This window comes from Tachypleus tridentatus, chromosome 3 (genome assembly GCF_004210375.1).
Source record: "Tachypleus tridentatus isolate NWPU-2018 chromosome 3, ASM421037v1, whole genome shotgun sequence".
Taxonomy (NCBI): Eukaryota; Metazoa; Arthropoda; class Merostomata; order Xiphosura; family Limulidae; genus Tachypleus; species Tachypleus tridentatus.
In genome coordinates, this window is record NC_134827.1 from 16,676,301 (window position 1) to 16,701,216 (window position 24,916).

At 34.7% G+C, this 24,916-nt stretch overlaps 1 protein-coding gene across 10 annotated transcripts in view; it reads right to left on the reverse strand.

The window, feature by feature from the left end:
- Positions 1-24,480, reverse strand: part of LOC143246432 (cyclic AMP-dependent transcription factor ATF-1-like) — a 47,761-nt gene extending 23,281 nt beyond the window's left edge. Inside the window, exons 1-3 of one of the 10 annotated variants that reach the window (XM_076493138.1) lie at positions 24,194-24,480; positions 16,594-16,701; positions 1,307-1,537 (exon numbers count right to left, since the gene is read on the reverse strand). In XM_076493138.1, the coding sequence (XP_076349253.1) occupies positions 1,307-1,537; positions 16,594-16,617 (255 nt within the window). In that variant the 5' untranslated portion in view covers positions 16,618-16,701; positions 24,194-24,480. Of the gene's footprint in view, positions 1-1,306; positions 1,553-16,593; positions 16,702-18,964; positions 19,580-24,193 lie in introns of those variants that run through there. The other 9 variants (XM_076493137.1, XM_076493140.1, XM_076493144.1 and 6 more) reach the window with 9 other exon arrangements.
- Positions 24,481-24,916: the final 436 nt, after the last annotated feature.

Sequence of the window (24,916 nt, forward strand, 5' to 3'; positions counted from 1 at the left end):
AGAGCACAAGCTAGCAGTCTACAGTTAAGTGTTTTTAGGATACTGGTACAAAAATATAAAGATTAACACAAACACTGAATGGCAACTGTAATATTTCAAATAAAAACATTTTCTCGTGATGATGTTCGGTTTTGATTTACTGAAACGAAACATATATAAACTTACACTTCACAGATTTTAAGAAAATGCTTCCCATTCTATGAGACACATCTCTCTGGTAGAGCAATACTGCTGAAAGAGGGTACACGGTATTTTAGAACAGCCTTGAATAAACTAATTACTTGGGAAACTAAAATTTTAAGGTGATTGATAATACGGGTAGTAATAATATAGATATAGATTGTTGGCTTATATAATTTAAGTTAGTTTTTATAAGCAGCTGTACATGTTTGTGAAGGATTTTTGTGCAGATAAATAACTCTACATGCATTGTGGGCATTTGACTCATATTTGAGGAAGCAGAGAGAGGCATGAGGAAGAATGGTTAGACTTCAGTGTCTCTGGGTAGAAAAGAGTGATAAGCACTGTGTTAAGATAAAATTTACTACATTTTGTTCATGTGAAATTACTAACACCTTTACAATGGATAACATAATAACAAGTGTTAATCTTTGAAATAAAATAACAAAAGTCACTAAGAGTTGAAATTTTATGTAAATGATATCAAACATACTGATTATTAAAACAACTTACACATTGTATTATCTAAACAGCTAAACTAGTCTAGTAGTATATTGTAAGCAGTGCTTCTAAGAATTGGTTCCTTTAAAATTTAATGTACTTTGTAAATAATTTTGAGTGAATACATCATGTTTTAAGAAATACTCATGTACAGCAATAATTCTGTACAACGTTGCATACACACAGAAGTTGTTAGAATTACAACTCCTGATATGATTTGTTTGTTTGTTTTTAAATTTCGAGCAAAGCTATACGAAGGATATATGTGCCAGCCGACCCTTATTTAGCAGTGTAAGACTAGAAAGAAGGCAGCTAGTCATCACCACCCACTGTAAACTCTTGGGCTACTCTTTTACCAACAAATAGTGAGATTGACTGTCATATTATAATGCCCTCACAGTTGAAAAGGCGAGCATGCTCGGTGAGACGGGGATTCGAACCCACGACCTTCAGATTACGAGTTGAGTGCCTTAACCACCTGGCCATGCTGGGTCTCCTGATACGTTGCATGGCTTAATATACCATGGAGAGAGATAAACTTTAACACAAGCTAACTGGACTGCTGAAAGAAAATGGAAATCAGACAAATAGAAAAAAACAGCCATTCAAACACACGAATACCCACATTCTTTTCTGAGGCATGTGACATAAGCAGTATTGTCCCATTGCTTCTGACCTGTGTACCAGGGACAAGGGAGCTTGCTGAAACTACTCCTGCAGGTCGAGCCGTTCCATTCTGGCCCCCTCCACTGCAGACTACTGGCTGGATAGGAGATGCTGTAGCTCGTTCCATGGTTGGTTGAGATGCTGTCATCCCAGCTGAATTCTGTTCTTCTACTAAAGTGTCCATAGCATTCTGTAAATGGCTAGGCTACATTAAATAACTTGAAAATAATCTGGCATTTACTGATTAAAATGGCAGTTACACTTTCTAAAATATTTACATAAAATTATTTTTGTTAAAACAAGATGGATGAGTATTCATTAACATAATGTTGAAATAAAATGGTAGTTACAAGACAGAAAAGCTAAGAATCACTAATGTACCTGCTTTATGATTAGTGATCTTTTTTATGAGGGAATGAAAAAAAAGAACAAGTCCATGTACATAGAATTTAAAAATTAATTACAAAGTATTCAAACAGACCACTAGTATTAAGTTAAAGATATTCACATTAGGACAGAAAAATGATTAAAAAACAAATTCTTTTATTTCTTTTTTTTTCTTTTCGCATTTCACTAATCATGGCAATTAAAATACACAAATTTCATTGGCAGGCACAACAAGATACTAAATCCACAGAAACAAAGTTTCCTTGATAGCAAGCAATTTCAAAAATAAAATAACTTGCACCGTTAAACTAAATATTCAAATGATATTTTTTTTATAAAATAAAAAACATTATCAAAAATAAACATTTTACATGTAACTGTTAACAAGAAGATGGCAGCACCATTGAAATATTTTTAACAAAATGAATTTTGTTAAACGAATAATTTTTCGGTTAATGTTCATTGTTTGCTTTCAAGTGTAAAACTGCACAATAAATTATCTACGTTCTGTTTTTCAGTGGGAATCGAGCCTCAAATTTTAGCGTTGCAAGTTACTAAATCTACCTCTAATCACACGAGAAAATGTCTTATTCGTTATTGAGTTTCAAACAGATAAGGTTTGTTTGTTTTTGAATTTCGCACAAAGCTACTCGAGGGCTATCTGTGCTAGCCGTCCCTAATTTAGCAGTGTAAGACTAGAGGAAAGGCACCTAGTCATCACCACCCACCGCCAACTCTTGGGCTACTCTTTTACCAACGAATAGTGGGATTGACCGTCACAATATAACCCAACGCCTCCACGGCTGAAAGGGCGAGCATGTTTGGTGCGACGGGGATTCGAACCCGCGACACTCAGATTATGAGTCGAAGCCTTAACACACATGGCTATGCCGGGCCTTTTAGCCTTCAGACTTAAAACTAAGCCACTGGGATAGGAGTATTAATAAAAAAACACAACAGTAAATAGTATAATAAAATTGACCGTTCCAAGACTTGAATTTTTATAACATGAAAGAAATTTACCCTATGCTCAGAGAATATTTGCATGCTAAGCCCCGAATAGTCTGTACCTGACATCCAGGTAAGCTCTTGGTGTGACGTTGCGAGGATATCTCGCACTTTCAATATCAACATTAAAACTATAATTGTGATTGTGATATTGTAGCTACAACTGCGTGGTAAGTTTTTTTTTCCGTCCATACAACACTCTTTAATTTACACTTTTTGAACATAACAAACAAAAGACCAACATAAATGCGTATCATAGTGAAGAAATTACCATAAATGCTTTTATTCTTTTTCAAATTGAGCTGTAGTAATAACAGCATGCAAACAGAAATAACGGCTTTGCACACTTTATGTCCTGCTAACACGAATAACGGAAAAAAAAATAATGTAAAAAAAACGTGTACGTTTTAAACACACAGTATAATTCTAAAATACGTTTCATTAAATGTTTTAATAATATATTCGTGTGTCTTAATAACTATGTAGCGTATGATAATAATAACCATGTCACTTTAACAATCTGGTACCTGCCTTGAGTCGGCACGGTCGAACAGTGCCTAACGCCAACTCCTGAGGGGAGGGGAAGGTTTGCTGGGCGGTCTAAGAGCTCTACCAGTGGACACAGAAGATAATAAATTTTCGGAGTAATGTCGAGAAACCCACTTGTTGAGAAATTTATATGCAAAAACGGCTCGTTTGGGTTGAGAAAATATTTTACATAGAAGAGCGAACAACGTTTCGACTTTCTTCGGTCATCGTCATCTCTTTCTTTGTGAACCTGACGATGCATATAAATTTTCGGAGTGTTTTCTGACACTATGACATTTCAATTATAAAATGTACTTAATTGTGGGTTATATATTTGGGTAATATTGTTTTCAAGTAAATGTTTTTAGTTTTTGAAATGTCGAGTCTCAGTTCCAATTTTAAATGACACAGAGGTGTGCAGAAGCATTATATCCCTGCTGCTAACTTATTGTCTTTCCTCTGATAAACAGAACTAAATGAATAATGTCTGTGGCTTTTAATTAGTTCATATGGTACTGCTCTAGTTGAAAATATCAAAAAGTCTTTTTTTTTTCTTCTTTCCAATCATAAAAATTCCTACTGACACAACGGGAAAATTCAAATACCGTGTGACTCTGTCTTTCCTCTGACTTTATTTGTTTTTAGTAGGTTTTTTTTTTATTTCTTGTGATTCTATATGCCCAATGACAGGGTGGAGTAGGCCCGGCATGGCCAAGCGTGTTAAGGCGTTCGACTCGTAATCCGAGATTCGCGGGTTCGAATCCCGGTCGCACCAAAAACATGCTCGCCCTTTCAGCCGTCGGGGCGTTATAATGTCACGGTCAATCCCACTATTCGTTGGTAAAAGAGTAGCCCAAGAGTTGGCGGTGGGTGGTGATGACTAGCTGCCTTCCCTCTAGTCTTACACTGATAAATTAGGGACGGCTAGCGCAGATAGCCCTCGAGTAGCTTTGCGCGAAATTCAAAAAACAAACAAAAAAAACAGACAGGGTAGAGCTTCTATTTTAAATCTAATAATCATAGTATTAAAACTGGCATGCACTTTAGATACTTTAACATATAGCTTGCTAATTTAAACTTTAGAAGAACATGTTAATTTACTTTTGTTCAGCAGATGAAAGGAACATAATAGTCAAAGCCATGTTATCATTTATGTTTAACAAGAGATATGTGAAATCTTCAAAATGATTTGATTCCATAATGTGGCCGAACTTAGGCCAAAGGTTAGCGCACGGTAGATTCTGTGGTCGCGGCCAGTTACGATAACCACCAAAAACAACAACGACGAAAAAAAACACAAAAAACTCCGCGCTTTCAAGCCATTCATAAAAGTGACTGTCAAATTCTACAGATCAATAAGGGTAGCTCATACGTGGCATTCTGGATAGGGTTCTGCCTATGATTCAAAAAGTCTAAAGTTCGAGACCTGATGTTGCCGAACACGCTTGACACTTTCAGCTGTAGTTGTGTTATAAATGTGAAAAGGAATCCCACTACTAGATTCAATACAAAGATACAAATGACTATCTGTGCTAGCTGTCTCTGATTTAACAGTGAAAGATTAAGGGGAAGGCAGTTAGTCATCACCACCCACCGCCAACTCTTGGACTACTCTTTTACCAAAGAATTGACCATCACTTTATAATGCCGCCACAACCGAAAGAGCGAGTATGTTTGGGAAGGGAAGGGGATTTAAACCCACAACCCTCAGGTTGCAATTCAAGTGCCGCCCTAACCATATGGCCATAAGGTGAACTTTCACTTTTACATTAAAGTAGTTCATTAGTTGACAATGGATATTAGTAGGAAAGGCCACAAAACGTGTAAAAATAATGAAGTAATATATATTACTAAATATTAGTGACTAGTTGCCTTCCTTCTAGACCATCACTTGAAAATTAGTAGCTTTAACAAGTTAACGGTTAATAAGTAACTTTGACCGAAATTCTCAAACACAAATGTATTCCAATCCAGCAGTAACTACAAGGATAAAATTAACAATTTATTTTCCAATATATAAATGTCCCCTGCTAGTACGGCGGTAAGTCTTCGGATTTACAACGCTAATATTAGGGGTTCCATTCCCCTCGGTGGACTCAGCAGATAGCCCAACGTGGCTTTGCTATAAAAGACACACACATTCAATATAAATGTAATTTGTACTGTTATAATCATGACGTTATGCTATACGATTTAACTTTTTTTAAATTAACAACCAATTAATTATTTCGTGTGTCTATCTCTGTTCATATAAACGTGTCTACAAAAAGGTTTTCACTCGTCATGCATTTTAGTAGCCTCATTATACGTTAATAGCATTGAGACTATGTGGAACGAAATACATGAACCATAGGACAGCATTTACTGAGGAATGAATGTTCAAGATAAGTAGTTCATAAACATATGTCATATGGTTTTATTGGTGATCGTTTTTCTCACTTTTCACACGAAGAAGTCTCTCCAAGCCAGAACGAGTACAAATAACTGCCTTCGTACAATACCAAAAATAACAGACCTACATGTAAGCGTTCGTGATAACGACAAACTCACTTGAAGTAAAAATATATTCTCAAGACGGATGGAATGAGTATTAAAACTAATTAAAATAAAGTACAGAACAACGTGTCGACCATCTCAGATCATCTTCAGGTTAAATCCCTTAACCTGACCTAAAAAATATCGAACCATTGTTCTGTACTTTAATTAAATTTAAGCGTGTTGCTATCTAGTATACCCTCTAGGGAAAGTGGTTATTACAGGTTTTACTTGTTAGGCCCAGCATGGCCAGGTGGTTAAAGCACTCGACTTGTAATCCGAGGGTCGTGGGTTCGAATCCCCGTCATACCCAACATTTTCATCCGTGGGGGGCGTTATAAAGTTACGGTCAATCCCACTATTCGTTGGTAAAAGAATAGCCTAAGAGTTGGCGGTGGGTGGTGATGACTTGCTGCCTTCTCTCTAGTCTTACATTGTCTTACAGTGTAGCGAAATTCAAACCAAAACAAACTTTACTTGTTAAAGTGGAAACAATTTGTGTACGTGTGTATCGGACAGACAAGTGGGCTAAATGATAACACTGTTTACTGAGAGTTGAAACATAAGGTCGTACACAGGTACTTTTCAGTACTAAACTGTATGAATATGTATAAACGGTATGTGTATATGGTATAATAGTCAACGTATAAAAATGAATGTTTATAAATTTTAAAATACCCAAACTTATTCATATAGTGTTTGTTATGTGTTCAATGAAACACGCTATACCAGGTAGGTTCGTTACAAGCAATTTTTTTTTTACAATTACTTTATATGTATAAGAAGCTATACAACTAAATAATGTGTACAAATACGTGTGGGATGTGAACGTACGAGCCGTAGTTATCAAACTAAAAATACACCCACACACATTATCAGACTTAAATTTATTTACAGTAACTTGTACATTAAGGTCTGAGCCTTAAGACGAGAGTTTATGGAGCCTGGATGTCCACGGTTCGAGTCGCGAGAAGCTGCTAAATACGCTCCACAGTTTCAGTTTCGGAAGCGTTATAACAGTTAACTACTTCTGCTACCTTACAGTTGGCAGGTGTTGCTTAGCAGTGGTGTAGTTCTAAATTTTGTAGTGTTAGAACCCACGTGACATCACCTTTAGGGTAAAATAACATGCTAAAAACATGATCTTCATTTCAGTGAGTCAATTTTAAATAAATAAAATATATGTAATATTAATTTTTAAGACTACATTTATATTGGTACTGTGTGTGAGTTTTCATATAGCAAAGTCACATCGGGTTATCTGCTGAGTCTACCGAGGAGAATCGAACCCCCAATTCTAGCGTTGTAAATCCGTAGACTTATCACTGTACTAGCGGGGACATATTGGTACTAAACTGGATATACATACTATTCAAAGAAAACTTCTTTAAATTAAGCAGCAAAGAAAAGACTCGGTACATTATATAAAAAACACATTAAAACAAATTTTAAGAACACATATCTTACTATATTTATGATTGCATTAGAGTACTAACAGTTTTGAGTTACATAATGCTTTGCGAATCTCCTGTCCTGCCAAGGCATATAACCCAAAATAAATAAAACGACTTTTGTTTTACCTTAGGTAAACATTTTTTTTTTTTAATTTCACGCAAAGCTACACGAGGGCTATCTGCACTAGCCGTCCATAATTTAGTAGTGTAAGACTAGAGAGAATTTTTATACTTTTATCACCTGACTTGCGGGTGTATCGAATGTATTTTATAAATAATAAATATGAAGTCTAATCTATCATTGAACGGAAGGCAACTAATCAACAGCACCTACCGCCGACTCTTGAGATACTCTTGTCTGAATGACTAGCAGGAGGAATTCCTTGTGGTTAGTATAACTCAATGGCAAGTGATAAAACAAATGACAGATTGGATTCCATGTTCATTTTTAATATTTTAATCAGTTTAATGAATACTTCAGGAAGGCCCGGCATGGCCAGGTGGTTATGGTGCTGGACTCGCAATCTGAAGGTCGTGGGTTCAAATATCCGTTGCACCAAACATGCTCGCCCTTTCATCCGTGGGGACGTTATAATGTTACGATCAATCCCACTCACTATTCACTGCTAAAAGAGTAACCCAAGAGTTGGCGGTGGGTGGTGATGACTAATTGCCTTCCCTCTAGTCTTACACTGCTAAATTAGGAAATGCTAGCGCAAATTGCTCTTGGGTAGCATTGCGCGTAATTCAAAAGAAACAAACAATGATTCGGCAAAATAACTTATTAGTATACTTCAAATCTTATATAAATAGAGACAACTCATAGCACTTTACCGTTGTTTGTTTTGTGGAAAATAACTGATTAGTCATCTTTCTATGGAACGTTCACATTAGACACACCTTTCTGCGTTATCGAGAAAGGTACGTTACACTTTTAGGCCATTTAAAGTTAACTTATTTGTTTTGAAGTCCGTGTGGTTGTACTTTATTTCTCGTTCTCTCTCGTAATGACGAGAATGTCGTTATTTAAAACTAAAACCGGTTGGCGCGCGCCAGACAGAGACCAAGTGCGCTCACAGTCCAGATTCTGGACTATGGATTTGTAGTTCCAATGTTTGAACACAATTACCGTATTAAATAAAAAAAATGTGCTCCTCACTTTGGGACTGTGGGTGCGTTATAAAGGTGACAATTGAATCCCCTTTACCTTCACTAAATAGTAATCCAATAGTTGGCGGTGTGTGCTGTTTGTAACAAGTTGCCTTCTTTCTAGTCCATCGCTTCAAAATCAGGGACACAGAGATTCCTGAAGTTGCTTTGCGCAACGCCCCCTGCTAGTACAGCGGTAAGTCTACGGATTTACAACGCTAAAATCAGGGGTCGATTCCCCTCGGTAGGCTCAGCAGATAACCTCATGTTCTTAGGTAAGTGTAGTGGCAAACGTAGGTTTCAATATATTTTGTTTGTGCGTTCTTGGACCAGTACAATACTTTTCTCACAGCGTTCTGTGTTTTTCATTTTCAGATCCTGTTTTTTTTTCACCCATCGTTATGGTTGCTTTTAAAAGAAGCAAAGTGGACTCTGAGTGTCGTGCTTTCAATGAAGAATGGGCAGAAAAGTACTTCTTTGTGGAAACAAAAAACAGAAAGCTACTTGTGTGATATGCACCGAAAGTGTTGCCGTTTTGAAAGAGTACAATCTTCGGCGTCACTATGAAACATCTATCAACATATTTGAAATTTTCAGGAAAGTTCCGTTCTGAGAAATTTGAATCCATGAAACGTGTTTTTGAATCTCAAAAGAATCTCTTCACAAGAAAGTTTGCTGAAAATGAATCTGTCACTCGTACAAGTTACAAAATAGTGCACAGGATGGCAGATCGAGGAAAATCTTTCACTGACAGCAACTTCATCAAAAGTGTATGATGGAAGCAGTAAATAAGGTGTGTCCTGAAAAAGCCAATTTCTTTGAAAGTATCAGCCTTTTAGCAGCTTCAGTTGTACGGAGAGCAGAAGAACTTGGAGAGAACATCGCATTACAGATACGCCAAAAAGCTAGAAACTTCCTGTAGTGTTCTCTGACACTGGATCAGTCTACTGATCTCTCGAGTACGTCACAACTTCGCGTGTTCATTCGTGGAGTTAATTTGGACTTTCAGATCACGGAAGAGTTGGCATCAGCTTGCAGCATGCACGAAAGAACTGGAGAAGACATTTTCATGGAAGTGCATAAAACTTTGCAAGACTATAACCTTCAGTGGGATCAGCTTATAGGTGTAACAGTTGATGGAGGAAAAAACATGGCTGGAGTAAAGAAGGGTCTGGTGGGGCCGATCAGGAAACAGTTGGAAGATCTTCAACACCCAAGCGCTCTGTTCATACACTGCATCATACATCAGCAAGCACTCTGTGGAAAACACTTAGGTGTTTCTTGCGTACTGAAACCAGTCATTTCTGCAGGGAACTTCATTCGGGGTCATGCACTTAATCATCGCCAGTTCAAGGCGTTTCTTGAAGAAATTGATTCGGATTTCTGTGACTTGCCTTATCACACGGCGGTGAGGTGGCTCAGCTGCGGTAAAGTCTTGTCTCGTTTTTATAAGCTGAGAGGAGAAATATATATATTTCTTATCGAGAAATATAGAACCGATCCACTTCTGTCGGATCTAACCTGGTTGTCAAAGTTGTCATTTTTGGTTGACATCACATCCCACATGAATGAATTGAACTTGAAATTTCAGGGGAAAAATGACCTTGTCTGTGATCCCTATAGAATCATTAAAGGATTACGGAGAAAGCTGTCGTTGTTCGAAGCACATTTGGAAGGAGGAAACCTCTCTCATTTTCAGTGTTTCAATGAGTTTCATGCTGGAATCACAGAAGATGTCAACCTGGAGTTTCAGAAAAAGATTATTGGTGATTTAAATAAGCATTTTAAAGAGAGATTTTCGGATCTCGACAGAATCGAAAGTGACATTCTCCTTTTTCAGAATCCTTTTGATTGTGTCATTGATGACGTGCCAGTGGAACTTCAGCTGGAAGTCGTCGATTTGCAGGGAGTGACTTGCTGAAAGCAAAACACAGAGAGGAGCAACTTATTGAATTTTACTGTTGCACACCTGAAGATGATTTTCCAAAGCTGAAGCAGTTCGCATCTGGTATGGTATCAGTGTTCGGAACAACTTATATCTGTGAACAAGCATTTTCAAAAATGAAGTATGTGAAGTCGGTACATCGATCAAGGATGAGTGATGAACATCTGAATGCAATTCTAATGATTGGATGCAGCAATTCAAAACCGAACATTGAAGATATTTTGAAAATCAAACGCCAATTTCATAAATCTCAAAAACTTTTTTGCGGCTTAGTGAAATTCAGATATGTACTCACTATGTGCGATGTGACAATTGTTTTTGCTAATGTCACCTTCTTTGATAACCTTTTGGTAAATAAAAATGTTGGTTGTATTTCTGTTTGTTTTTTATTATATGTGTGTATTGCATGCTACTCCCACATGGCTAATGTGGCATCCTAAACTTAGTGTTAAGTCTTTTACAGAGAGCTTTCGTTCCAGCTTATGAGTATTGAACATAATGATCATGTGGCCCACGCTTCTCATTCCCCAAGTAATCTGGCCCCCTGCGAAAAAAGTTTGGTAACCCCTGATCTAAATAAAAGGAAACTAGTCAGCACTACCCACCGTCAACTCTTGGCTAACTTACTAGTGTCGTTTAGCCATCATTCTTACAGCGCCGTAATAAGTATTTTGTTATTCCTTTTTTCTTTATGTTAGTCTGTTACATATGTTTCCCAAACATCCCAATATATTTTTCTTGTAGGGTATTTTTGTATTTAAAATGTTTAATTTTGAGCTGTAATACATCGTTCGTTAATATTTTTCTCATGCATTTTACTTTGTTTTTATGAGGTTTGTTTATAGCCAAACACAAAGCAACTCAATGGGTTATCTTTGCCCTGTCCACCACGGGTATAGAAACGCGGTTTCTAGCATTGTAAGTCGGTGGACATGGCGCTGTACCACTAGGGAGCGTCGTAGTTGTGAGGATTTATATTACTTACTTAACTAGGTGTATGTGAGGGATACAAATTTAATAAAAATTTAGTAATTTATAGAAGTTTTGTGTAAAGTTGATTGTAAAATATGTTTGTAGCATTAGCATCTGATCTGACTGAAGGTTGGGATTCTCAACCGATTTCACCGGATCGCGTTATAAAAATGTAATTAGAATTACATTAATATCGTCTGAAACACAAGCCTAAGCAACGCTATGGGAGAGAAACGTTGCAGGATGTGTTTTGTGATTGCAGTTTTGATTTTTCATGAGATATTCTGATCTCCGAGGAGAGTAAATAATACATGATTTCAATCCGGTAGGATCCAGGATTTGCTACTGTAGTTTCGTTTGCGTTTTGATCTTTTATTCGTTCTTTCTGCTGATAGTGCGAGTCAATTTTACTTAAATATATTTATTACACTTTTCTTACTTCATCAAAACGTTATAACCTGGCATTATGATGGGATTGGCAAATCCTTAGTTTTCTTCAGAAAATTAAGCATTTTATTTACTTATACTTCAATTCCTTGTCTTGTCTCGTTCAATCGACAAGCAACAAATCAGTGTTTCTCACCATGTATTAAATCAATTTGCGAACGTTATTCATCTTTGGGCAATTATATCCTTGAATTTTTTGTGGCAAAGGGTCGTGAACGGTGGTCTCACAGTTTCATATTCCAATTAAAAACCATGTCTGACCATATCTTCCAAAAACGTAGTACAAATGAGGGTTACAAGAAGCCATATGGTTAAGTACATGGTATCCGAAACCTAAAAATAAAGTTTACTCTAAAAAGAAGAAACTAAGAAGTTATATTTGATATCACTGGAACCAGAATTCCGTGTTCTGTAACATATCAAAAATACGCAAAATTCCATTTTAAGGAAAACTTTACATACAAATTACCTGATGTTTTTCACATTTTTCATACACCCACCGTTTACTTATTGTTGAGCGCAAAGCTTTAGTATGGGTTATTAGTGTTGTATCTATCGCGAAATTCAAACCGTATTTTTAACGTTACGAGCCTGTAGTCTTGCCGCTGAGCCATCGCAGGATTATGTATGCATGATTGTTTGTTTGTTTATTTGGAATTAAACACAAAGCTACAGAATGGGTTATCTGTGCTTTGCCCGGATCGAAACCCTGTTTCTAGCGGTGTAAGTCCGCAGACATAGCACTGTGCCACTAAGGGACGTCTACGAATATACTGAAACTCAAAATTAATTTTCTGCCAGGTGTGTCTGAAATCATGAATTGATTTGAAATTGTAAAACTACATTTCTCTTGAAAATTTTCAACATCGCTTTTAGAAATTTCTAGAAAAAACAATGTTAGTGAAGCTACTAAATCAAGAGAAACAAACAAAGCGGCAAAGAAGTATTTTCCAAAAGTAGATTTTGAATATGTTACGTAGCACAAAATTCTAGTTCTAAGCCTTCACGATCACAATTAAAGTGTTTTTGGAGATAATTTACTTTCACACGGAGATTGTTAATTAAGGCCAAAATTAAGTAGAATATCTGAAATTAGACATTTTTACTTTAAAAAAACAACTTTTGTATGACTACAGAAATTTGGAATTATTTCACATATTTAGTAATTTTTACAATAAATATTAACAAATAAGGCCATAAAATAAAACAAAGAATGGAACCACTAATCGTGTTTAAAATACCGCTATTAATAGAATGAGCCACTATGAATTAGATAGATGTGAATAACACTTTAATATAAATAGTAAACGCCAAGTCCATGAAGTACACAGTGTTTGAGCACTAGATTAATGATGATAATTATAAAGAAGTACTGCTTTATCAGTATCGGCATATCACATGTCAGTGAGTTTTTATGTGCTACGCAATTAGCTTTCTATTTTAAATAAGATTAGTTTGATGACAACTCCATTTTGTTTTTTTTCTGTGAATGCAACTGTAAATGTTTTGTCTTTTTTTTTTCATGATAAATATGGGTTACATCCCAAGACTGTTTAGTTGCTGATACTAGCCACTAGGAAAAGTGATAGTTATGATTAAGTTATTAGTTAATAAAACGAGCGCCAAAGAAGGGATAAGTTTCCATTAGCGGTGGTAGTTTATTGAATCTTCTCTTATTCGTTCTGTTCACGAACGATGTTTGTGAATATGATAGTTTTATATAGGCCTAACATGCTTTGGCACCATGCGATTAAATTATTATTCACTTATTACTTTACAATATAATTACACCAGCTCCAAAAGGCACAAAGAAAGAAGAGCTAAGATATCAACGTATATTATCATTCCAACCACAGCAAAAACGGAAGTGCGTCAGAAACTGCGTCATTCCTTGTTGTTTTCGTCATAGTTAACATTAGCAACAGGCTGGCTGCAATTCATTAGATTACACAGGTTCCCCGTACAGTTTTAAGACACAATTGTAGAAAAAAACGAAGTGATAGTTTTTTATTTAAAATAAATACATTTCTTGCAAATATGCCGTAAGCACAGTCTTTTTCTAATTAATTTAAAAGTCATTAAAGCACGATTACTTTGGCTGTATAACTTACTGTAAATATTCTAAATTGAGTATAACACGTCTAAAATCGGATAGCTGCTGATTTACAAATTTTCTTTTTCATACACTTTACTGTTCTAGTAAGATAAAAATATTAAAATCTTTTCAATACCAAAGGCTATTTTTCTTCTTTCAGAAGCGGAATCATACAATGGCTATTCAAAACATCTTTCTCTTTACTTTTACGGGTCTGTTAAAATATCTTGAAAAAAACGTAACAAAACGTTTTATGGTTATACAAATTTACATATATATATATATAAAATTCGGGAATAAGTGGGCAAGTTGATTCCAAGAGGATAACACAAAACCCATGATGGCATGCGAACACGTATCTCAGAACTGGTTTACAAATATTTCACCTTTCAGTTCACACCTAAACTATTGAGGTCAACACTGTTTACTTTAGAATGCCACTTTTATCTTCAAGGAAATTCCATTCAGTGCCTTTATATTTAATTTCTGCTGTTAACCTATAGACTTTACCGTAGCTCCAGTTGAATTTTAGGTAATATTTAATGCTGTAAAACTATAAAATTATCGAAACGAATGCAATCCGTAAACACGCTCAACGTTTAAATTTATAAAAGTTACTTCTTTTTTTTCTTCTTTTTTACTTTGCGAACTACGGAACTTCTTATCCACAGCCCGGCACCCTAACCACTGGCCACGATCAGACATTTAAAAAAAAAATGTATCAGATTTTAAAGCAGTATTACAGCATTTCACTCGTTTCACACAACACTAAAACTGGATCTTAGATACACCTATCCTACAGACATGAAACAATCTTATTATAAGAAAGCTTTCAATGTGTACGTCCAACACTCAGATCTCAGAAACAACCCAACGATCATCATCAGTTATAACTGGGTAACATGTTTTATAACTATGCAGTATTTTTTATTGGTGAGCAATAAATAATAATAATAAAGTTCCACAAAGAAAAATGATTTAATCAAAAATTACTATAAAGGATCGCGTTTCAAATATAAAGGAATAAAAATAAATAAAATCTTAAACACTTGTTTTTCTTTAGTGAAAATCTCGTGAGTGGTGCAACATAAAAGCAAGGCATTTTCATTGATAACAGTGTACAAGGAAATACTTCAATAAAATCTACTCTGTGATGTAATGCTGTGATGATAACTCGTTTTTAAACTAAAATGTCAGTAAAATCGTTTTTATCATGGATGGTGGACGTTGTTGAATGTGTGTGTGTGTTTCTTATAGCAAAACCACATTGAGCTATCTGCTGAGTCCACCGAGGGGATCCGAATCCCTGATTTTAGCGTTGTAAATCCGTAGACTTACCGCTGTACTAACGAGGGGCTGCTTAATGTCAACTACGAGAATTGTAGAACTGTCAGACAATCCAAGAAAAGGCCGCAGGCCCAATGGTGTTCCTCAGAAATTAGCGGTTAGACCTGCCCGGAGGGCGGCGGCTATTTCTGCTAATATACATAAATTGGTCACACAACCTTCCTCAGTAAAACTGTACAGTAAGTAGCTTTAACCTGTTCAGTGCCGTAGACAAGATAACTCGCCCAAGCCGATCGGTAACACAGTGCCACGAACGAGTTAATTCGTTCTCAGTAATGCCTATCTTCAACGCTAGATGTCAGCACCATATATGCATTTGACATACTTGCAAATTGTTTCACTCTTGATCCAAAATGGCGTCACGAAAAAAGTTAGAAAATGAAAAAAACATTAGAGTTGTATTGTAGCAACTGAAATACTTGGCAGTCAACAGGTTAAAACAACGTTTCAACAACGTATATGGACAAAGATTTAAAAAAGAAAAATGACAAATAGTATGATGAAGAATGATGAGCCATGTATAGGTGACAGAGAAAAATAGTATGCAGCTCGCATTTATTCGTGCAACCAGAAATACACAAACAATATTGTTTTCTAATCCGAATGACACCTTATGGGTACGTGAGCTAATCGGTAAGATATCGGTTATTGCCCACAAAGAAGGCAACCAACACTCACCACATTAAGGTTCTTTGAACCAAGTAACGAAATTACATACTCATCATGGAATTTTTGTTATTAATTTTTGCGAAAAGCTACTCGATGGTTATCTGCGTTAAATTTAACGTGAAAGACTAGAGAGAAGGAAGCTAGTGAATACCACCCATCGCTGATTCTTGGACTACTCTAAACGAATAGTAGAATTTAATCACCACTCATAAAAAGCACTCACGGCCCTAGTCTGCGATTTTTTTTTATTGTTAGTAGTAACGGGCAGCGATTCAAGGAACCTCTGATCCACTGTCCGGCACGATAACCACTGAGCCTAGCTTGGTTTCATTACGAAGCAAAAACGTTTCAAAACTGTCATTTATGTTTCACATCAGACATACGCTATTGTCACTTGCTGAACAAATGTAAATTACTCCTCTGCAGTTCACAATCCTGACGAGTGAACATCGTTCTAATGCTGCGACAATCAGTAGTATAACTCAAACTTTACCACACAAAATCGCAACAGATAAACGCAGAAAAAGTAAATAAGCTTTAACAAAGATAGTGACGCAAATTATTTGATCTTTTGCGTTACAAGAATTGGTGTGGTTAGGAAAAAAAAAAAGAGTAAGACCTTTTGACATTTTCAACCTGACCAACATGCATCACATGGGCTGGTGAAAATTACCCAATCTTCATCCCAGAGCGTCATAAAACACACTAACCATTTGTGATCCCCACATGTTCATTGATAGAGCTCTCTCAGACCAACGAGTGGACACTCTGCTGATCTCCCTCAGGAGATGGCATCAAGCATCATTCGACACTTCCAGCTAAAGAATAGATGCCACATCGTCAAAATACAGTAGAGAATTTTTTCATACGTCCTATGGTTATTAAGTTACACAAAATATATTATTAAAACACTTTATTAAACACATTATACAATTAAACTGTGTTTAAAATATACACATTTTTCAAAAGTTTATTGTTTACATAACATATAACAATGGTCGTCTTTCTTTTGGTTTGTTTGTTTGGAGTTAAGCACAAAGCTCAACAATTGGCTGCATGTGCTCTGCCCATCACGGGCATCGAAACACGGTTTCTGGCGTTGTACGTACGAAGGCATAATTCTGTGTCACTGGAGGTGAGGTAATACGTGTTAGCAGGACAGGTATACTAAACATTATAAAAGTGAGTTGTTGGTACTTTAATGCAGTTAAAATATACTTATGTCTTGAAAACCTGTTTTAATGTTAATGGGATTTTATGTGGTGCATTTTTTTACTGTTTTCTTTCTCATGGTTGCTTAATGTAAAGAAAGTTGCATTGCTTGCTTTCTATTGGTAACATACACACATTAAATATATTACTACTGCAAATACAGCACTATAAAATTTTGCACTACATCGTTTGGTTATCAGCACGTGCTAACCATATGCATACTCTTACGTTAATAGCGAAAGTAGTTATCAGTTATAACGTTTTCACAATTGAAACTGCGGAGTATGTTCATTGGCAACTCACAACTCGAACCTTGGACCTCATTGCACGCTAAGCCTTACGTCACTCCTAGCCATGTATATACGAGTTGTGTTTTGAATTTCGCGCAGAGCTACAAGAGGGCTATCTGCGCTAGCCGTCCCTAATTTAGCAGTATAAGACTAGAGGGAAGGCAGCTAGTCATCACCACCCACCGCCAATTCTTGGGCTACTCTTTTACCAACGAATAGTGGGATTTTGACCGTCGCATCATAACGCCCCCACCTCTGAAAGGGCGAGCATGTTTGGTGTGACGAGAATTCGAAATCGCGACCCTCGGATTACGAGTCGAGTGCCTTAAACACCGGGCCGTATATGCAAGTCCAATAATGTGGGTTTATTTTTTTTTTCCTTTATTACAACGGCTCGTACGCTCACATACCACACGTATTTGTGCACAGTATTTGGTTGTGTAGATGTGCAGTTTCTTACACTTACGAAATACTTGTGCAGAAATTACTTGATATAACGAAACCAGTTCACACAGTGTATTTCACTGAGCACGTTGCAAACCATGTGTACACACAACTATGTGGGAGTGTTTTAAAACGTATAAACATAATTGTTTATACACCGACAATCAGAACATATGTATGTGCCACACGCACATTCGTATAGCTAAGTGCTAAAAAGTACCTATGAATGTCGGTTCTTGTGTTTCGACTCAGTAAACTATCTCATCGATTAATCCGCTTGTCTCTAACATATTCTCTCGCATACACAAAATTTATTCTTTATGGTGTAAGGGAGAATTGAACTTTTTATTTTCGATAATCTATGACCAACTAATTTTCGAAATACTAAATTATATTTGATAATGAAATGCTTACGTTGATATTTGTTATTCACAGTATTTAATAACATTCTACGTACTAGTTCTAGTACGGAAGGATATACTCATGTGAAAAGGGGATACAACATTCAACAGTACAAAAATATGTTCATGAATTATAGATAAATTCGTCAATAAACACTGTCGTGATGTACGCATAATACTCATAACTTAAACGCTAATAAATTATTGCCTTGGAGTAAATATAACACAGCCTGAGCATTTATTGTTGAGTAGATGGGCAAAACATGATTTAAAGTCATATCCTGAATTAGGCTCTCTTTCAAATACTTAAAACATACGCGTTAGCTAAACATTCTACAGTTTATATGATATCCACTGAAAAACTAATACACACATATATATTGTCCTTCTACATAACTACCTCTATCTCTGTATACGAATTTTTCTGTCTTGTAATAACAATTATTTCTAGTCACCAATATAACCTCGCTGATTTATATTTATTATGTTTAACTTTATTGCAAGCGCGTTATTTTACGTCACGCTCTGTCACTGTTACTGTCCCATGATGCAACAGAGACACGTTTTTATTACTTTTTCGTATATGTAGGAAGTGTTGGTAAAATCGTAAACGTACCTCCAATACTATTCTCACACGGGAAAGATTAATACCACGTTTAAAACCCGACTGATTTATAAGCTAACACTAGATAAACCTTTGGTATTACGTGTTAGACAATACTATTAATACTTACACGAACGGAACATCCGAATTCAAACATTCTACCAAACATACGAATTCCCTCCATCGCTAGTACCTTTTCCTGTGCGCTACACATTATGTATAATCCACCCCGGAAAAGGCAGGGAATGAGCTAAACCTGCATGGGTACGGTTTACTTTACATCTACAGTTGTAAAGGGTGTTTGTCTATTGTACGTTACCATGTCTACACAAGTGTTCACGGATTTCTCAACAATAGACGTTTTTTAAGAACTTCAGAGGAATACAAACATAAACATCATCAAAAGAAATAAATCGCGTGGGCAAAAAAAAAAAAGGTAAAAACGACAAAACCATTCCCTGTTATGTTCCATTGATTTGGCTTCACCTAGCTACGCTGTTCATACGACTTAATACGTTTTAAACAAATTTGATTTATTACTCGATGATGTACTGTTTTAACACACACTATTTTATCTCTTGAACTCCAAGTCTACGTAGCAGTAATTCGCGTACTTCCAAATGGACAGTCTCATCGTAGTTATCAATATTCCACTAGATATCGATTTGTATAGCCATTTCACTTTTTTTTCTAGAAACATTCTGGGCTGGTGCTTTGTCATTTTGAAATGTTGCCAATGGAAATAAAAAGCAACCATTACCAACATATCTAATAAAATATCTTATATCAAAGAATAAATGTTTTACAGAAGTGTTAAATTTTGTGCATTTGATTTAATGTATAAACACATTTAGATTCTAGTCCTGTATATTGAAACAATTAGATATTTAAAATGTTGATAATTAACTTTACCAGTATTTTATCTTCTTTTAAATTTATTAAATACACTTTGAACAAATTTTTAATCACAGTAACATTAAAATTATCACTTTTCCTTTCAAAGTTATGAATCTTTTTTCAGTAAATTCTCCATGGTACTTTTAAGCTCTACCAACAACTTTCACCTTTCATCAGTTTTTTTAGGAACAATTTTCCACTCGCACTGTAGTATAGAAAGCTCTCTTGTTAACCATTAGCCAAAAATAAACACAACGTTTGTTTTTATTTTTCTTATAACATTCTTCTTACACTATATCAGTATTCTAAAAGACAATTTTCAGTTAAGGGATCTTGTCTGAAAGAAAGGATAACTAAGAATGAATTGTCTACATCATTATTTTAAAATTATACATCTCACTAAAAGATGTTTTCTAAAGATAATTTTTAAACAAGAAAGAAGCACAGATTTAAAAAAATATAAAAACAAGTTGAAAAAGGAACTAAATATCATTTGCTACACCTTAGAGGGCTACACAAAATAGGAAAAGTTATAATTTCATTTGCTACACCTTAGAGGGCTACACAAAATAGGAAAAGTTATAATTTCATTTGCTACACCTTAGAGGGCTACACAAAATAGGAAAAGTTATAATTTCATTTGCTACACCTTAGAAGGCTACACAAAATAGGAAAAGTTATAATTTCATTTGCTACACCTTAGAGGGCTACACAAAATAGGAAAAGTTATAATTTCATTTGCTACACCTTAGAGGGCTACACAAAATAGGAAAAGTTATAATTTTATTTGCTACACCTTAGAGGGCTACACAAAATAGGAAAATTGAGTTATTTTAAAGAAATGCTACTCTATAAAAAAATATCTTGGGCAGAAATCTTGTATTAAAAGCAATATCTAACTCTTTCATGTCAACAAATATATACCAGCCTTCATAATCAGAAACACATATTTTCTAAGAACGTTTATAAAAAAATACACCAATATTACAAAGGCATACTCATTTGATGGAAGAAGTTTAAAGACAGTGTTGTTTTTGCTTGGATATAAGAACAAGACCAAAGATCAATGAGGGTTAGATCTTAGATCTTTCAGAATATTGTGTTTGTACCATTAGTGAGGGGGGGGGCACCCTTACACTTTTTTTTTCAAATTGCCAAGACTCTTTCCTACTGTTGTCTTCGTAATTATTTTTGATGTAAAACTTCAATAATTTTTTATGGACCCTGAACAATTTCTCCACCAACTCCTACATCAAAGAAGTCAAAAGAATTTACTATAAATTATAAGGTGTAAATAATGTCCATTATAAATACAATATACCTATTGAAAAGACAGCCATTCAATTCATCACAAGCATACATTTTTTCTGTACAAACTATCACAAAAGTAATGAAGCCAGATGTAGCTTTTCACATTAATATCTCTGTCAAACTAAAGTAACAAGTGAAAAAATATGTAGTATATTAAGTCACACACCAAAGCTAGAATTAAGGGTAAAATTGTGACAGATTTACTACTAAATTGGAATGATTAACAAGTCAGAGTAATAAAATAACAAGTCATGTGAAATAAGCATTATCTTATTAAGCAGCATAGCACATATAACATTCATGTTACTAAGAACAATCTGTTGAAACTACATGTATTTTTTTAACAGTCAGCAAAATCATTAGACAATAACTTAACCAATTCATTAAAGAGCAAGGCAAGGGTGCTTGTGCAAATGTTAATGGTAAGACCTAAAACATATCTTCTACAATATCAAAACTGAAGTCATTTAAATAGCTATCATGCTACCTATAAACAGATTATTCTATATCCTCATCATTTAAGTTCTCTGAAGCAAACTGTACACAGTTTTGAAGGCAACCTAAAATGTGACATGAGTAGATCAGCATTCAATTATAGCACCCCTCATATCACTAACCATTAGCTTGTATAGACATACACATATATGTATCCTCCCTTGCTTTAACTTGGCATACCAACTAGTAAATTGTAATATCAAATCAACAGCAATGGTCAAAATGAACCAACTGAAAAATTATATGAATTTTATAATAAATTTTCATTTGTTATCCTAAAAGTTTGTCAAATGTTTTTTTCTTTAACAGAAGTCTTTAAAAATGTAAGGTAAAAAATGTTATTTGCATACTGCTAAAAAATGCTCCTTAATGTTTGAAAATTTAATATAAAAACAGAAAAAATCAAAACCTGAGAAACAACCCCTAAGAAACATTGCTATCAGTTACTCTATGTTTATGTGGAGGAGTTGTTGCTGTATATTTGCAAGTGTAATCTTTTTAGAGAATGAACTGATACAATTTAAATTTTGAAACAACAATATGGAAAACTGTGACCAATAACCCAATTTTGACTCAGTCTGCAACTTAATTGAGAAACACCTATTTAACAGCTAAACACAGCCAATAATATACAACTACTTACACTGCAAGTTCTTAAGGTTTTAAATATCACAGTCTTGACTATACAGTATATTAAAAGTAGGAATGTAATTTTTTAACTTGTACCTTAATGCTGACAAGAATAAGAAATGTAGCAAGCTTATGAATCCTTGTACATTCATTTGAAGTTGCTAGTTTAAATGAATTAATCCAACAATCTTATGTATACTTTAAGCTTTAGCTAGCTAACATATGTTAGTATCAATTAGTAGATACTGACTCCAATATTTTAGAGGCCAAAATGTAAAATCTACTGATAGTTAAGCTTCATCCAGTCTCACATTTCTTCCTTTTGTAAAAATATTCCAATTCTAAACTTTCACACAACTCTTACAGAAGTTTATTTTCTGAATCATATTATAACAAGATATTTTGTCATCCATCTAGAATAAAAAGTTTGTCTTTACAGGACTCCATATCAACTTCTCTGTGTTTATCCAACATTTGAAAATGTGTTGTTAGCTTTCTTCATGCTCCTTTTGTTGAAAGAAATCAGAAGTGCTTTGTTGCAACAAATGTCACTTTATAAAAGCCATTTGTGAATATCTTTTCTGCTACAGCTTATTAAGGGTTTTTTAGTGTTTCCAGTCTGTTTCACTTGGTAAAGCAAGGAAGGAGACATTTATTGCTCAACTGCCATTAATATGGGCATTCATGTCACTGTCTAAACTATGCAAATTTTCTCAACTCATAGGTGTTGTTTGGTCTATATTATGGGGAGTCAAACAATGGCTTCATAATCGTTATAAAACTGAAACAATTTTAAGAACTCACACATATAAATAAGGTTTCACAATAATCAAAAACTTGGTGCAGAACTTACAGAAAGTCACCACGTACAATTAACAATCAAAGAAAACCATGGCAATTGTTAATAAAACATAGACACCGTTCACTACTTTCTTACATAGAAAACATTTCTGTTGTGTTTAAAAGAGAACAACTTTCATTTACGTTTTCATGTCATCCAAAAAATGAAAAATGTGTTTCATTACAGACTGAAGAACTTAAGTATTACTGACTGTACATAAAGGTTTACAATTTGTAAAAGCCTCCAGCAGATGCCCTTGGATTCAATTTTAAGTAGCTTTTATAAGAATATTGTTTCCTCAGATTCTAACTAGATATAATAGAAAATGTAATGTGTTATACATCTTCTTTTACAACATAAAGTTGAGTTATGGATATTTAATGTTAGACCCACCCAACAGTATATTAAAGTGTGGGTGCTTACTGCAAGTTTAAAAATGCAGCACAAAACTGTCACTGCACCATGCTGTTAACTTCAGTTAAGAACCTCCAGATTATCATTACTAACTAATACAGTTCAATTTAAATTTCAATCTTTAACGTACTTATATCGTAAAATTAACCATTCATTTTACCAGTCTATCTATAACAGAAATTTGTCTCACATTCTTAGATTTTTTAAACTGATACTAAGTAAGTGACTAATGACTACTGTACTTACAAATTATTAATTTATGCGTAATAATATAAATTTTCGATAATAACTTTAATAATCTACAATACATATTATCGTATTTTACAGTTTACTAGTAAATGAAAGAAGTGAATCGTTAAAATGTCATAATAAAAAGGCTAAATAGGTTATTTTAATAATGCCACAGTACAAAAGTCAGTACCATAATTTATTTCATACTTATAGTAACAGTATCTTATCAACAAAAGTATATTATTATAAGTTGTTGTTCTTTGTTGTTTTTTTTAATATCAAGGTTAAGTACCGACCACAAATAGGTTATAAGTTATAGCTTGTAACAGTAGGCTAAAGTTAAAGGGTAGCAACTGAGATACATATGGAAAGTCATAATTTGTCATAAAGAGTCACCAAGAATACACTTCATAAAACAAAAAATAGAACAAGTTTACAATAATATAATATTAAACAATATCAAAGTTATTATCCAAGCCTACAAGTGTCACCTACTAGACAACACACCTCGCTGTTATTATTGCTCAGCTGAGTACTTACCAGTTACGTATTTCTCGTCACCAACTTTGCCACAATCCGAGTGGATAAATTTTCAAAAACGTAGCAGACACGTCAAGATACGACAGCTTCGTCACTGAGAGAAACGGTCTTCCTTACCTACGTACAGTCAAATTGTATTGTTCCGCATGACATCATGTTAGCAAAGTTCCATTTGTCAACCAGCCCAACAAAACGTGTTATATGTTATTTTATTGGTCCTTCAATTTAACGTATTGCAAAAATAGGTTTAGTTGCTTTGCGCTTAACACAGCTAATCAAAAAATGTAACAAAACCAAAAGCCTAAGTAATAAATTAATTTTAAACTTATGAAGGTGTAGTATTTATATAAAATATAACATTAAATGTTACAGAAAATTTTAAGAATTAACGCCGCACTATGTTTTCAAGGTTCGACCTTGGAAAGTTACCAAGAAAACGTGAATGTGGTGGCACTGGTTACACTCACTTTTCTAGAATTTAAAAAGGACAAAATGTACTTTTGTAAGAATATTCTAAAACAGTAATATAATTAGTATTTTAAACTTTCAACAGAATTTGTGTGTTTTAATGGAACTAATAAAATAACTGGCATAAAACATTGAGTTTACTTCGGTGGATTTCCGTCATTCAATTATCTCAATGTCTTTATTTTGTCTTATTTCTTAGTGGTCGGTTCTAAATTGCATGCGGTTAATAGAAGCTCGTATATGCAGAATTAATAC